At 46.3% G+C, this 13,157-nt stretch overlaps 1 protein-coding gene across 1 annotated transcript in view; it reads left to right on the top strand.

The window, feature by feature from the left end:
• MYO19 (myosin XIX) overlaps positions 1-13,157 on the top strand; it is a 43,034-nt gene that overhangs the window by 14,126 nt on the left and 15,751 nt on the right. The window contains 6 exon segments of the mRNA XM_033183786.1: positions 7,607-7,739; positions 8,739-8,808; positions 9,372-9,474; positions 10,537-10,633; positions 10,773-10,849; positions 12,820-12,910. Coding sequence (XP_033039677.1) covers positions 7,607-7,739; positions 8,739-8,808; positions 9,372-9,474; positions 10,537-10,633; positions 10,773-10,849; positions 12,820-12,910 — 571 coding nt within the window.

The raw sequence follows: 13,157 nt of genomic DNA, 5'->3' as shown, positions 1-13,157 counted from the left end.
CTTTAGTAGTTTCCTGAACAAGGTACATGGAGGACAAATTGTTGCATATCTGAAAATGTCTCTTCTGCCTCAGATCTGATTGATATTTTGACTGGGTTTTATAATTCCAGGTTAGAAATAATTTTCTTTTCTGAATATAGAGATTTTCTTTTCTTTTTTTCCTTTTTCTTTTCTTTTTTTTTTTTTTTTTTTTTTTTTTGAGATAGTGTCTTGCTCTGTTGTCATGCTGGAGTGCAGTGGCACAGTCTCGGCTCACTGCAACCTCCGCCTCCCAGGTTCGAGCAATTCTGCCTCAGCCTCCCGAGTACCCAGGACTACAGGCATGCACCACCACGCCCAGCTAATTTTTGTATTTTTAGTAGAGATGGGGTTTCACCATGTTGACCAGGATGATCGCAATCTCTTGACCTTGTGATGCGCCCACCCTGGCCTCCCAAAGTGCTGGGATTACAGGCGTGAGCCACTGTGCCTGGCTGAGGTTTTATTTTCATATATTGCTGTTGAGAGTCCCAGTCCGTAATGGTGATTTTTTTTTTTTCCAAAAGCTTTTAGGTATTAAAATTCACAGTGCTGTGTTGTGATATGGCCTTTCTTCACTTATTAAGCTGGGCACTTTGTGTGGGTCTTTTTAACTTGGAAACTCAGTATTTTTGTATTATATCTAATAATTTCCTCCCGTTTTCTCCTTCTGGAACTTCTGTTAGGAAATTTCGTTAGTTGTCTAATATTCATATTTTTCTCACCTATCCTCCTTTCTCTTTATTATTTTAATCTTATGGGAGATATTTGCTTCTTTACCTTCCAATTCTTCGTAACTTTGAATATTTGTTAAAAATTGTAATTCTGGGCCGGGCGCGGTGGCTCAAGCCTGTAATCCCAGCACTTTGGGAGGCCGAGACGGGCGGATCACGAGGTCAGGAGATCGAGACCATCCTGGCTAACACTGTGAAACCCCGTCTCTACTAAAAAATACAAAAAACTAGCCGGGCGAGGTGGCGGGCGCCTGTAGTCCCAGCTACTCGGGAGGCTGAGGCAGGAGAATGGCGTAAACCTGGGAGGCGGAGCTTGCAGTGAGCTGAGATTTGGCCACTGCACTCCAGTCCGGGTGACAGAGCGAGACTCCGCCTCAAAAAAAAAAAAAATTGTAATTCTGAGTTCTAGTTTTTTTCTAACGTTTATGATATTTGTCATTTCACGTAAAAGAGGCTTATGAAATAGTTAATGATCATTGAGTATCTGTTTATATTTGAAAATAAGGCATTAAGCAACTGATTAGAATCTTTGTTTATGGACAAGATTGTCAACCAGTGGGGCCTCACTGTAGGTAGCTTTTTAAACTTGTGGGACCCTGAACAGCCGTAACTTTTCCCATGAGCTTATTGGTGTGTCCAGAAAATTTTCCTCCAATCTCTGCTGCAGAGAGGTGGAAACTATAAAGAATCAAATGGAGATGATAAAAATTTAAAACATGATAAATAATTCTTTGGGCTTATCAACAAACTAGACATGCAAAAGAATGCATTAGTGAACTTGACAGTTGGTAAATAGAAATTATCCAAATTGAAAAACAAAGACAAAATTGCATCCAAGAACTGTAGTACAATATCAAATGGTCTGCCATATAATTGACCCTTGAATAATGCAGAGGTTAGGGGCACCAACTCACCACGCAGTTGAAAAATCTGCATATAGTTTAACTGCTGATTAACTACTGTTGACTGGAAACCTTACAAATAACATTACAGTCAGTACGTATTTTGTATGTTATATATCTTATATACTGCATTCTTACAAAGAAATAAGCTGGAGAAGTGAAATTAAGAAAGTCATAAGGAAGAAATACATTTACCACGTAAATGAAAGTGGATCCTCATAAAGGTCTTCATCACCGTCATCTTCACTTTGAGTAGGCTGAGGAGGAAGAGGACAGTCTTGCTTGGTCTTGCTGTCTCAGAGGTGGCAGAGGTAGTGGAAGTATAATAGAAGGGGAGGCAGGAGAGATTTATTGAAAAAAGCCCACGTATAAATGGACCCATGCAGTTCAAACACGTGTTGTTCAAGGGTCAACTGTACTTGTGTTTTTTTTGTTTTTTTTTTTTAAGACGGAGTCTCGCTCTGTCACCCAGACTGGAGTGCAGTGGCCGGATCTCAGCTCACTGCAAGCTCCACCTCCCGGGTTTATGCCATTCTCCTGCGTCAGCCTCCCAAGTAGCTGGGACTACAGGCGCCCGCCACCACGCCTGGCTAGTTTTTTGTATTTTTTTTTTTTTTTTTTTTTTTGAGACGGGGCTGGAGTGCAGTGGCCAGATCTCAGCTCACTGCAAGCTCCGCCTCAGCCTCCGGAGCACTGGGACTACAGGCACCCGCCATCTCGCCTGGCTAGTTTTTTGTATTTTTTAGTAGAGACGGGGTTTCACCATGTTAGCCAGGATGGTCTCGATCTCCTGACCTCGTGATCCGCCCATCTCGGCCTCCCAAAGTGCTGGGATTACAGGCTTGAGCCACCGCACCCGGCCTGGGTCAGCTGTACTTGTAATTGGTGTCCTAGGAGTAGAGAGAGGACATAGGTCAAAAGTAATATTTTTACAAAATTAACCAAAAATGCAAGCACAGATCCAAGAAGCTCAAAAAATACCAAGTAGAATGAATACAAAGAAAACACATTTAGGCACATTATGGTCAAAGTGCTGAAAACTAAATATAAGAAAAAAATCTTAAGGACTGGGTGCAGTGGCTCACGCCTGTAATCTGAGTACTTTGGGAGGCTGAGGCAGGTGGATCATTTGAGGTCAGGAGTTTGAGACCAGTCTGGGCAACATGGTGAAATCCCATCTCTATTAAAAATACAAAAAATTAGCCAGGCATGGTGGTAGGTGCCTGTAATCCCAGCTACTTGGGAGCTGACGCAGGAGAATTGCTTGAACCCAGGAGGAGGAAGTTGTAGTGAGCCAAGATCGTGCCACTATACTCCAGCTTGGGTGACAGAGTGAAACTCTGTCACAAAAAAAAGGAAAAAAAAATCTTAAAGGAAGCCAGGAAAATAAATATTACATAAAAAGGAACAAAGATAAGAATGACAATAGGAATCTTGACAAAAACTTCAAAGCCCGCAGATAATAGTGACACCTTTAAAGTGCTAAAAGAAAAAGAAAAATCTGTCAACCTAGAATTCTGTTGCAAAAGTATTTTTTAACAATGAAAGTGAAATAAAGACTTTTCAGACAAATAGAAGTTGAGGGAATTCATTGCGTGCAGACTGCACTGCAAGAAATGATAAAGGAAATTCTTTAGTCCAAAATAATATCAAAACCAGATAAATATTTGGATCTACACAAAGGGGTACGTTTTAGCATCACAGATGTAAAATCTTTTTTTTTTTTTTTTTGTCTTTTTAGAAGATAATCACTCTAAGGCAAAAATGGTAACAATGCTTATATGATAAAATGGAATCATTAAAATGCTGAATTTAATCAAAGGCAATGAAAGAAAAAAGGGAACTAAGATCACATGGAACAATTTAAAGAACAAGATGGTAGATTTAAACCCAGGCATAGTGACAATTACGATAAATATAAGTGGTCTACTCGTGGATAAGTTCAAACTAAATGGATGGAAAAAAATATAACATCCTAACACATAAAGGAAAGCTGAAGTGGTTACATTAATATGGAACAACGATTTTAGAACAAGCAATATTACTAAGGATAAGATGAGACATTTCCTAATGATAAATTCATCAAGAAAACAGTTCTAAACAGGTGTGTACCTAATTACAGTTTCAAAATACATGAAGTAAAATCTGCTATCATTGAAAGGAAAAATACGTAAAATCAAAACTACATTTTGAGGCCAGTCACAATGGTTCACGCCTGTAATCCCAGCACTTTGGGAGGCCAAGGCTGGTGGATTGCTTAAGTTTTAGACCAGCCTGGTAAATGTGGGGAAAACCCATCTCTACAAAAAAATACAAAAATTAGCCAAGCATGGTGGCTTGTGCCTGTAGTCCCAGTTTACTCACGCAGGGCAAGTGAGACTCCCTCAAAAAAAAAAAAAAAAAAAAAAGATTAAAATGACACAAACTACGTTCCTTGACCTGAATAGAATTGAACTAGAAATAAATAACAAAGACACCTAGAAAGTCCTAAAACATTGGGAAATTAAACAACACACTTCTAAATATCCTATGGGTCAAAGATAAAATCACAATGATACTATAAATTAAAAAAAGGTATATATATATATCTATATATCGATATATCACTATGCCCGGGTTTAAATCTACCATCTTGTTATTTTTTATTTTTATTTTTAAAAAATTTTTTTTATTTTTTATTTTTTTGAGACAAGAGTCTCGCTCTGTCCCCCAGGCCAGAGTGCAGTGGCGTGATCTCGGCTCACCGCAAGCTCCACCTCCCAGGTTCATGCTGTTCTCCTGCCTCAGCCTCCCAAATAGCTGGGACTGCTACCTACTCGTGCCCGCCACCACGCCCAGCTAATTTTTGTATTTTTAGTAGAAACGGGGTTTCATCGTGTTAGCCAGGATGGTCTCTATCTCCTGACCTCGTGATCCGCCTGCCTTGGCCTCCCAAAGTGCTGGGATTACAGGCGTGAGCCACCGCACCCGGCCCATCTTGTTATTTTTCAAATTGTTCCATGTGATCTTAGTTCCTTTTTATTTATTGCCTTTGATTAGATTCAGCGTTTTAATGATGCCATGCTATCATATAAACATTGTTACCATTTTTGCCTTACAGTGATTATCTTCTAAAGAGACAGAGACAGATACATATATATCTCTCTCTTTGTTTTTTTTTTCCTGAGATGGAATCGCACTCTGGCCCAGGCTGGAGTGTGGTGATGTGATCTCAGCTCACTGCAACCTCTACCTCCTGGGTTCAAGTGATTCTCCTGCCTCAGTCTTCCGAGTATCTGGGATTACAGATGCCTGCTACCACACCTAGCTAATTTTTGTATTTTTAGTAGGGAGACTATGTATTTTTAGTAGAGACGTTATAGTTTCACTGTGGTGGCCAGGCTGGTCTCAAACTCCTGGCCTCAAGTGATCTGCCACCTCGGCCTCCCAAATTGCTGGAATTGCAGGCGTGAGCCACTGCGTCCAGCCTTTTCTGTAATTTCATTACCAAGTTGATATTAGAAAATATTTTGAACTAATAAAGCACAACATCTTCATTACCTTTTTTTTTTTTCTTTTTTTGAGACAGTTTCGCTGTTGTTGCCTAGGCCAGAGTGCAACGGTGCGAGCTCAGCTCACTGCAACCTCCGTCTCCCAGGTTCAAGCTATTCTCCTGCATCAGTCTCCCTAGTAGCTGGAATTACAAGTGATGCCATGACACCCAGCTAATTTTTGTATTTTTAGTAGAGGCAGGGTTTTCACCATGTTGGTCAAGGCTGGTTTTGAACTCCTGACCTCAGGCAATCCACCCGCCTCAGCCTCCCAAAGTGCTGGGATTACAGGCGTGAGCCATTGCACCTGGCCTCATTACCTTATTTAACCTTAATTACCTCCCAAAGATCCCATCTCCAAATGCAGTCACATTAGGAGTGAGGGCTTCAAAATATGAATTTGAGGGGAACACAATTCAGTCTGTGGCACACCTTAAGAAGCTAGAGGAAAACAAAATAAAGTATGCATAAGAAGGGAAAAAGTGAAGGTGAATAAAATAGAAAAAAATGTAATGAAATAAAAGACTTTTCTCTGAAAAGATAAATAAAATGATAACTCTCCCTGGGTGCGGTGGCTCACACCTGTAATCCCAACACTTTAGGAGGCCAAGGCGGGTGGATCACCTGAAGTCAGAAGTTAGAGACCAGCCTGACCAACATGATGAAAGCCTGTCTCTACTAAAAATACAAAAATTAGCTGGGTGTGGTCATGAGCGCCTGTAATCCCAGCTCCTCAGGAGGCTGAGGCAGGAGAATCACTTGAACCCAGGAAGGAGAGGTTGCAGTGAGCTGAGATCATGCCACTGCACTCCAGCCTGGGCAACAGAGCAAGACTTTGTCTCAAAAAGAAAAAAAAAAAATGGTAACTCTCCAGTCAGACTTATAAAAAGAGAAAAAAGATGTAAATCAGCTATATCAGGAATGAAAGAGTAGACATCACTACAGATCTTATAGTAATATTTTTAATAACTTTATGTCAAGAAATTACACGATTTAGATGAAATGGAGAAATAGTTTGAAAAACAGAAAATGCTGAAGATCACATAAGAAGAAAAAGAACCTGAATAGCCCCTATTTCTGAAAGAAATTGAAGTCATAGTTAAAAGCCTTCCCACAGAGAAAACTCTTGGCCCTGGTGGCTTCACTTGTGAATTCTACCAAACATTTAAGGAAGAAATGTTACCAGTTCTACATAAATTCTTTCAGAAGATAGAAACATCTCTGATCCCAAAGAAAAATCTAAAGAATCTGCAAAGTAAGTTGCCACCTTACTACAACTAAAAAGTTGTAGAGCATTTAGTGAGGTGATAGGATACAAGGTCAATATGTAAAGATTAAGTGTATTTCTATGTCCTAGCCACAAACAATTAGAAGTTAAAATGAAAGTATACCTCACTTCAGCTGATTAAGAACAAAAGAGATGAATTTTTTTTTTTTTTTTTTTTTGAGACGGAGTCTCACTCTGTGGCCCAGGCTGGAGTGCAGTGGTGTGATCTCGGCTCACTGTAGGCTCCGCCTCCTGGGCTCATGCCATTCTCCTGCCTCAGCCTACACGCACCTGCCACCACGCCCGGCTAATTTTTTTGTATTTTTAGTAGAGACGGGGTCTCACCGTGTTAACCAAGATGGTCTCGATCTCCTGACCTCGTGATCCACCCGCCTCAGCCTCCCAAAGTGCTGGGATTACAGGCGTGAGCCACTGTGCCCGGCCGAGAGTATGAATTTTAAAATTAGAATACTTGGGGCCAGGTGCAGTGGCTCACGCCTGTAATCCCAACACTTTGGGAGGCTGAGGTGGGCGGATTATGAGGTCAGGAGCTCGAGAAACAGCCTGGCCAACATGGTGAAACCCCGTCTCTACTAAAGATACAAAAAATTAGCCAGGTGTGGTGGCACATACCTATAATCCCAGCTGCTCAGGAGGCTGAGGCAGGAGAATCACTTGAACTCAGGAGGCAGAGGTTACAGTAAGCCGAGATTGTGCCATTGCACTCCAGCCTGGGAGACAGACCGAGACTCTGTCTCAAAAATAAAAAAATTAGACTGCTTGAGTATAAATTGGAGCCCTGTCATTGAGTAGATACATGATCTTTAATAAATTTTTAAATTTCTGTGCTTTGGTTTCATCATTTTGTAAACAATTGTATAATCACACCTTTGCAGAGTTTGCAAAAACACATACACAGAAAGCCTCGATAGCTCAGTGTCTGTCACAGAGCTGGGAGAAACAGATGTATACCCCCATTTTACAAACACAGGTAGAGGAAGTGCTTTGCCTGAGGCCAGGGTTGAATTCTGCCTTCACCCATTTAGTCAGCAACACACTGGTGGAGAAGAAAGCTCTGGTGGGCACTGTTTTCAGGCAGGCTCAGAAGTGGGGAGGAACCTAGATACAGCTCCCACAGGGCTGTTTCTGCCACAGACATGGACGTCTCGCTGCCTAATGAAGTTCTATGCTGTGGTGGCCGCCTCACCCGCATCTTGGGAGACCCACAAGATTGCAGAGAGGATAGAACAGAGGATCCTGAACTCCAACCCTGTCATGGAGGCTTTTGGTGAGCTCGGGCTCCTTTGCACAGTATCTCAGTCCCATTTCCTCTGGGGTTTTCCACCTTCCGGGAAGAGGGGCAGTGCTTTGAGACCCTCTCTTGGGTGGGGTTGGAGGATGAGTGTATCCTTCACTGCCTCAGATCCCCAGCCTACTCCCTGGTACTCCTTGGCATCATTCTAACAGAGGTGATGTCGTTCAGTCCTCTTCCTCGCTCCAGCCTAGGCACACATAACAGTCGTACTGGAGAAGACCTGGTGGCTTAGCTTGTCCAAATTCTATCTTTCTATCCAGTTTCCTCATGGTTCAAAGAAGGCCACTTGTCGTGCGATACAAGGCGATTAGTGTTTGTGTTGGCACTGGAACCCAGATTGCCTTCCTATGTAAAGTCAATAGTGACAGCTGATTGTTTTTGACCTTCCCCTTCAACGAAGACAGTCCCTGACTGCCTAGGTGTGCTCATTCCAATTTCTTGCCAGGAAGTTCTTCTGACTCCCCTGAATCCCACTTGCTAAAGCATGAGGGCCCATTTTCTTTTTTTTTTTTTTTTTTTTTGGTTGAGACGGAGTCTGGCTCTGTCGCCCAGGCTGGAGTGCAGTGGCCGGATCTCAGCTCACTGCAAGCTCCGCCTCCCGGGTTTACACCATTCTCCTGCCTCAGCCTCCCGAGTAGCTGGGACTACAGGCGCCCGTCACCTCGCCCGGCTAGTTTTTTGTATTTTTAGTAGAGACGGGGTTTCACCGTGTTAGCCAGGATGGTCTCGATCTCCTGACCTCGTGATCCACCCGTCTCGGCCTCCCAAAGTGCTGGGATTACAGGCTTGAGCCACCGCGCCCGGCCTCGAGGGCCCATTTTCTAGTGCTGTCCCCTATGACATGAAAACCAACAAAGGGGCCTTTAGGTGACTTGAGCACAGGAACATGACCTCCAGAGACCTGCAGCCACTTTGGCTTATGAGGACTCTGCAAACCCAGAGGAGTGAAATACACATTGGTGTGATCTGTAGGGAATGCATGTACGCTGAGGAATAACAACAGCAGTCGCTTTGGAAAGTTCATCCAGCTCCAGCTGAACAGGTAATAGCTGCTGTTGCCCTGGCTAGTGGGAGGATGGGATTGAGGAGGTTGAAAGTGGCTGGGGTGGTATCTGGCCTGGGCCACCCCTATGGGCAAAAACCCTCCTCCTCCAGGTGATTGCCCTTTACCTCAGGTGTGAGCTCTGAGGGTGATCTTTGTACCTGGAGAACTATAGCTCCTTTCCCTCTAGGGTACCCTGGGGCAGTGCGCTTATTCAGGCCTGGGTTCCTCCTGGCTTCTACTCTTGCTCAGAGACTTCTAGCTAAATTGCCACCTCTTTGGACCATATGCCTGAGCTTGAAGCTGGGACTTCGACTCCTGTCTTGGGGTAGAGCAAAGTGATGTGCAGAGACCTTGGCCCTGCCCACCTGAGCTCGACGCAGGGGAATATTCCAGGACACCCAAGGATATTCTGAGTGGTCCCCACCCCTCAATGCCCATTGGCTAAGTGAAGAGCTTGGAGGGGAGTTGCCGGGTGGCAGGCAATCTGGCACACCCAAATTGCCAGACATGGCTGTGGAATAAATGGGCAACGAATGAGCTCTGGCCTGTGTGTGCCCCAGGGCTCAGCAGATGACTGGAGCCGCAGTCCAGACCTACCTCCTAGAGAAAACTCGAGTGGCCTGCCAGGCTTCCAGTGAGAGGAACTTCCACATCTTCTATCAGGTTTGTGCAAAGTGGAGCCCACAGCCCCCCAGATGCAGGGCAGGGATGGGTCTGTGTCTTTCAACCCCCCACCCCCCAGAATGCTCCATGCCTAGCTCCTTCAGCTAGCTTTTGATGGAACCACCACTTTCTTTTTTGTTGTTGTTGTTGTTGTTGTTGTTGAGACGGAGTCTCGCTCTGTCGCCCAGGCTGGAGTGCAGTGGCCGGATCTCAGCTCACTGCAAGCTCTGCCTCCCGGGTTTACGCCATTCTCCTGCCTCAGCCTCCCGAGTAGCTGGGACTATAGGCGCCCGCCACCTCGCCCGGCTAGTTTTTTTTTTTTTTTTTTGTATTTTTTTTAGTAGAGACGGGGTTTCACCGTGTTAGCCAGGATGGTCTCGATCTCCTGACCTCGTGATCCGCCTGTCTCGGCCTCCCAAAGTGCTGGGATTACAGGCTTGAGCCACCGCGCCCAGCCTGGAGCCACCACTTTCTTCTGCAGACTTTATGTGCAACATTTCTGCCTCACACTGTGCCTTGACTCCCAGCACAGTTGTGGCCTGGGGGCATGTTTTACCTCTCCATCAGACCAGAAGGTCCTTGAGGCCGGGACTGTATCTCTAGGGTGGAAGCTGTGTCACCCTTATCATTCTAAGGGCTCTCCTATAATGGCATCTGTCTCTAACAGAATAAGGGCTTCCCTAGAGTTGTGCCTTTTCCATCAGACTGGGAGTCCTGCAAGGCATGGATAAGATGTCTCCCTTGCTCTCAGAATCGGAGCATGCTTAGGTGATAAGTATGCCTCCCGAGTCAAGACAAGGGGCTCCCTGGGCAGGAAGTGTCCTTTCTTCATCAGACTGCAGGTTTCCCCAGAGCAGGGTTCTTTTGCATCAGGTTGGAGACATCCAGGACTATGTTGACAGCATCTTTTGCCCCCGTACCTGCCCTGGGCTCTCTGCAGGGACCTCTGAGCCTTGTGATGTTGCTACCATCTCTCACTCCTCTCATCCCAATCCCATGCTTATGCAGGTCTGGGCTTTTCTTAGACCCTCTACCCAGCCTCCCACCTACCCTTCTCCACAGATTTGCAAAGGAGCCAGTGAGGACGAGAGACTCCAGTGGCACCTCCCTGAGGGAGCTGCCTTCTCCTGGCTGCCCAACCCAGAGAGGAGCTTAGAAGGTAAGGGGAGCCCCATCCAGCACCTTGCGCTGGCCCAGCATCACCCACCCACTCTCTACAGAGCCTGCCTCCCTCACATCTTGCTGCTGCTGCTGACCTCTGGCCCTGACAGTGGGCTGTGACTTGGATTCTTTTTCAGAGGATTGTTTTGAGGTGACCAGAGAGGCTATGCTCCATTTGGGCATTGACACCCCTACCCAGAACAACATCTTTAAGGTCAGAAGAAAAGCCGTGCCATTTATGTTTGGGAGAGATGATGGGCAGCCCCTTTCATAGAGCCGTTCCCTGGACTTGGAGTTGGTCTTTCCCTGAGCATCTAGGACTTTGGGCCCCTCTGTGCTACCTCCAAGGAATCAGCCACCTCTCTGTTCTGCTGAGGCTGGAGACCAGGTGGTGGGGTGGCCGGGTAATAAGGAACAGTGATGCGTACACAGTGCTAAGAGTACAGAATGCAGTAAGTGATCCATGGGGGCAGAGAGCAAGGTCCTGGATCATCAGAAGAGAGAACTAGTGCTACCGCTCACTTGTCTAGTACATTAAAACTTACAAGTCATGTTCACACCTCTCTGCTCACTTAGTTTTTTCAACAGTCCTCTGTGTGTGTTTATTTCCCTTTATGCCTGAGAAAACCAGAGAGGTAAAGTGATGTGCCCAAGGTCAGATACCACTAAGTGGTGATACAGGGTACCAGACATAGTAATTCCAAATTCCCACTCTCTCTGTCTTCCCCCTACCTCTGCCCCATCGTCCTCTGGTACATGAGACTGACCCAGGTGAGCTGGGCTCCTCTCAGCCACTCTAAGGGGGCCTCCCTTCTGTCTTTGCTGACAGAGCTGACTGCTTCCTCTGATCCTCCTCACCCTCTAGAGCAGCAGGAGGGAATAGATAGGATAGGCTGGCAGTCAAGACAGGGATGCTACTGCAGGGAGGTAGCAATGCAGTGGAAAGTGACCCTTACCTGCAGATGGGGGCTGCTCAGACACTGCCAGGTAAGAGCTTCACAGAAGGACAGCACCTGGGGACAAGCCCAGGATAAGTGGACAACACTGGCAGTCGGAGCAGGAGTGCTTTGGGGGTGGCATGACCCTCTGCTACAGCCCTTCTGCCTGGTGGACATGGCAGTCTTCTGGAGCAAGTTGTGGCTGGAAGACCAGCAGCACACGGAGGAGCCCTGCCTGGGACCATACAGGAATGGTGGGTAGGGTCCCTGTGTCAGGTCTGAGGTTGGTTTTTTGTTGTTGTTGTTTTGAGATAGAGTTTCGCTCTTGTTGCCCAGGCTGGAGTGCAGTAGCACAATCTCAGCTCACTGCAACCTCCTCCTCCCAGGTTCGAGTGATTCTCCTACCTCAGCCTCCAAAGTAGCTGGGATTACAGGCATGTGCCACCACATCCAGCTAATCGTGTGTGTGTGTGTGTGTGTGTGTGTGTGTGTGTGTGTGTGTGTGTATTTTTAGTAGAGATGGGGGTTCACCATATTGGCCAGGCTGGTCTTAAACTTCTGACTTCAAGTGATCCACCTGCTTCAGCCTCCCAAAGTGCTGGGATTACAAGCATGAGCCACAATGCCCAGCTGGGTCTGAGGGTTTTGAAGTTGCTGGGCATTGGCGGGGTGAGGGGAGCTTCTGTCTATATATAGCCCCTGGGGGCTTGTCTGTCTGGAACGCTGAGTGCAAAGGCAAAGGGGCACCCATCACACACAGACTGAGGTCACAGTTATTCCAGCAGGCTGGGCTCTCAGAAGCCTGGCAGTGGGAAAGGGCTCAAGGAAACAGAAACAAGCCTCCAGCAGGCACACAGAAGCAGCCCTGCCCCCAGCCACCAGTCTATTCCTAGAAAGCAGGGGGCAGAGAGGTAGAGGGTGGGCAGGCATGGGGGCCCACGGGCTGCCCCAGGAGACATCTGAAGTCAGCCTGGATTCTCATCCCACCTTTCCCCTCAGGAAGCATGTGTCCTCAGTCTTATCTCTATCACAGGCAGTGGCATAGCACATACCTTACAGGTTGTTGAAAAGATGCAATGAGGCAATGCATGTAACTTGTATACAATTGTGCCTGGCAGAGATGGGCACATGGGCCATGATCAGGAGCTGCCCTTCTGCTGTGATTGTACTCAGCAGAATGGCTCTTCCCAGAGTAGGCCCAGCTCACGCCCTCTCCTGCTCCCATCCATCCTTTTCTTCCCCCTAGGTCCTAGCTGGACTGCTGCACCTTGGCAATATCCAGTTTGCTGCCTCCGAGGATGAAGCCCAGCCCTGCCAGCCAATGGATGATGCCAAGTGTGAGGGGCAAGGGTGTGGGATAGGGCAGGTCCTTTCTGGAAGGTCGCCAGCATTGCTGGGGTTGGGTGCAAGGCCGGATGGTAAAAATTGGAATCTGATGCCCTTGCTTAAGCCACCCACTGTAGGGCCTGGCCCTGGATCATTTATTCCTCACCCTGTCTGGTGAGGCAGACAGTATCGTCCCCATCTTAAAGATAAGAAAATGGGTCAGAGGTTTGTAAAGTGATTTGTCCCGTACGCGGCAGC

The sequence above is a fragment of the Trachypithecus francoisi genome, unplaced genomic scaffold, assembly GCF_009764315.1.
Source record: "Trachypithecus francoisi isolate TF-2019V2 unplaced genomic scaffold, Tfra_2.0 Lachesis_group20, whole genome shotgun sequence".
NCBI lineage: Eukaryota > Metazoa > Chordata > Mammalia > Primates > Cercopithecidae > Trachypithecus > Trachypithecus francoisi.
Note: the sequence above shows the minus strand (reverse complement) of the source record. Positions and strands in the feature narration are given on the sequence as shown.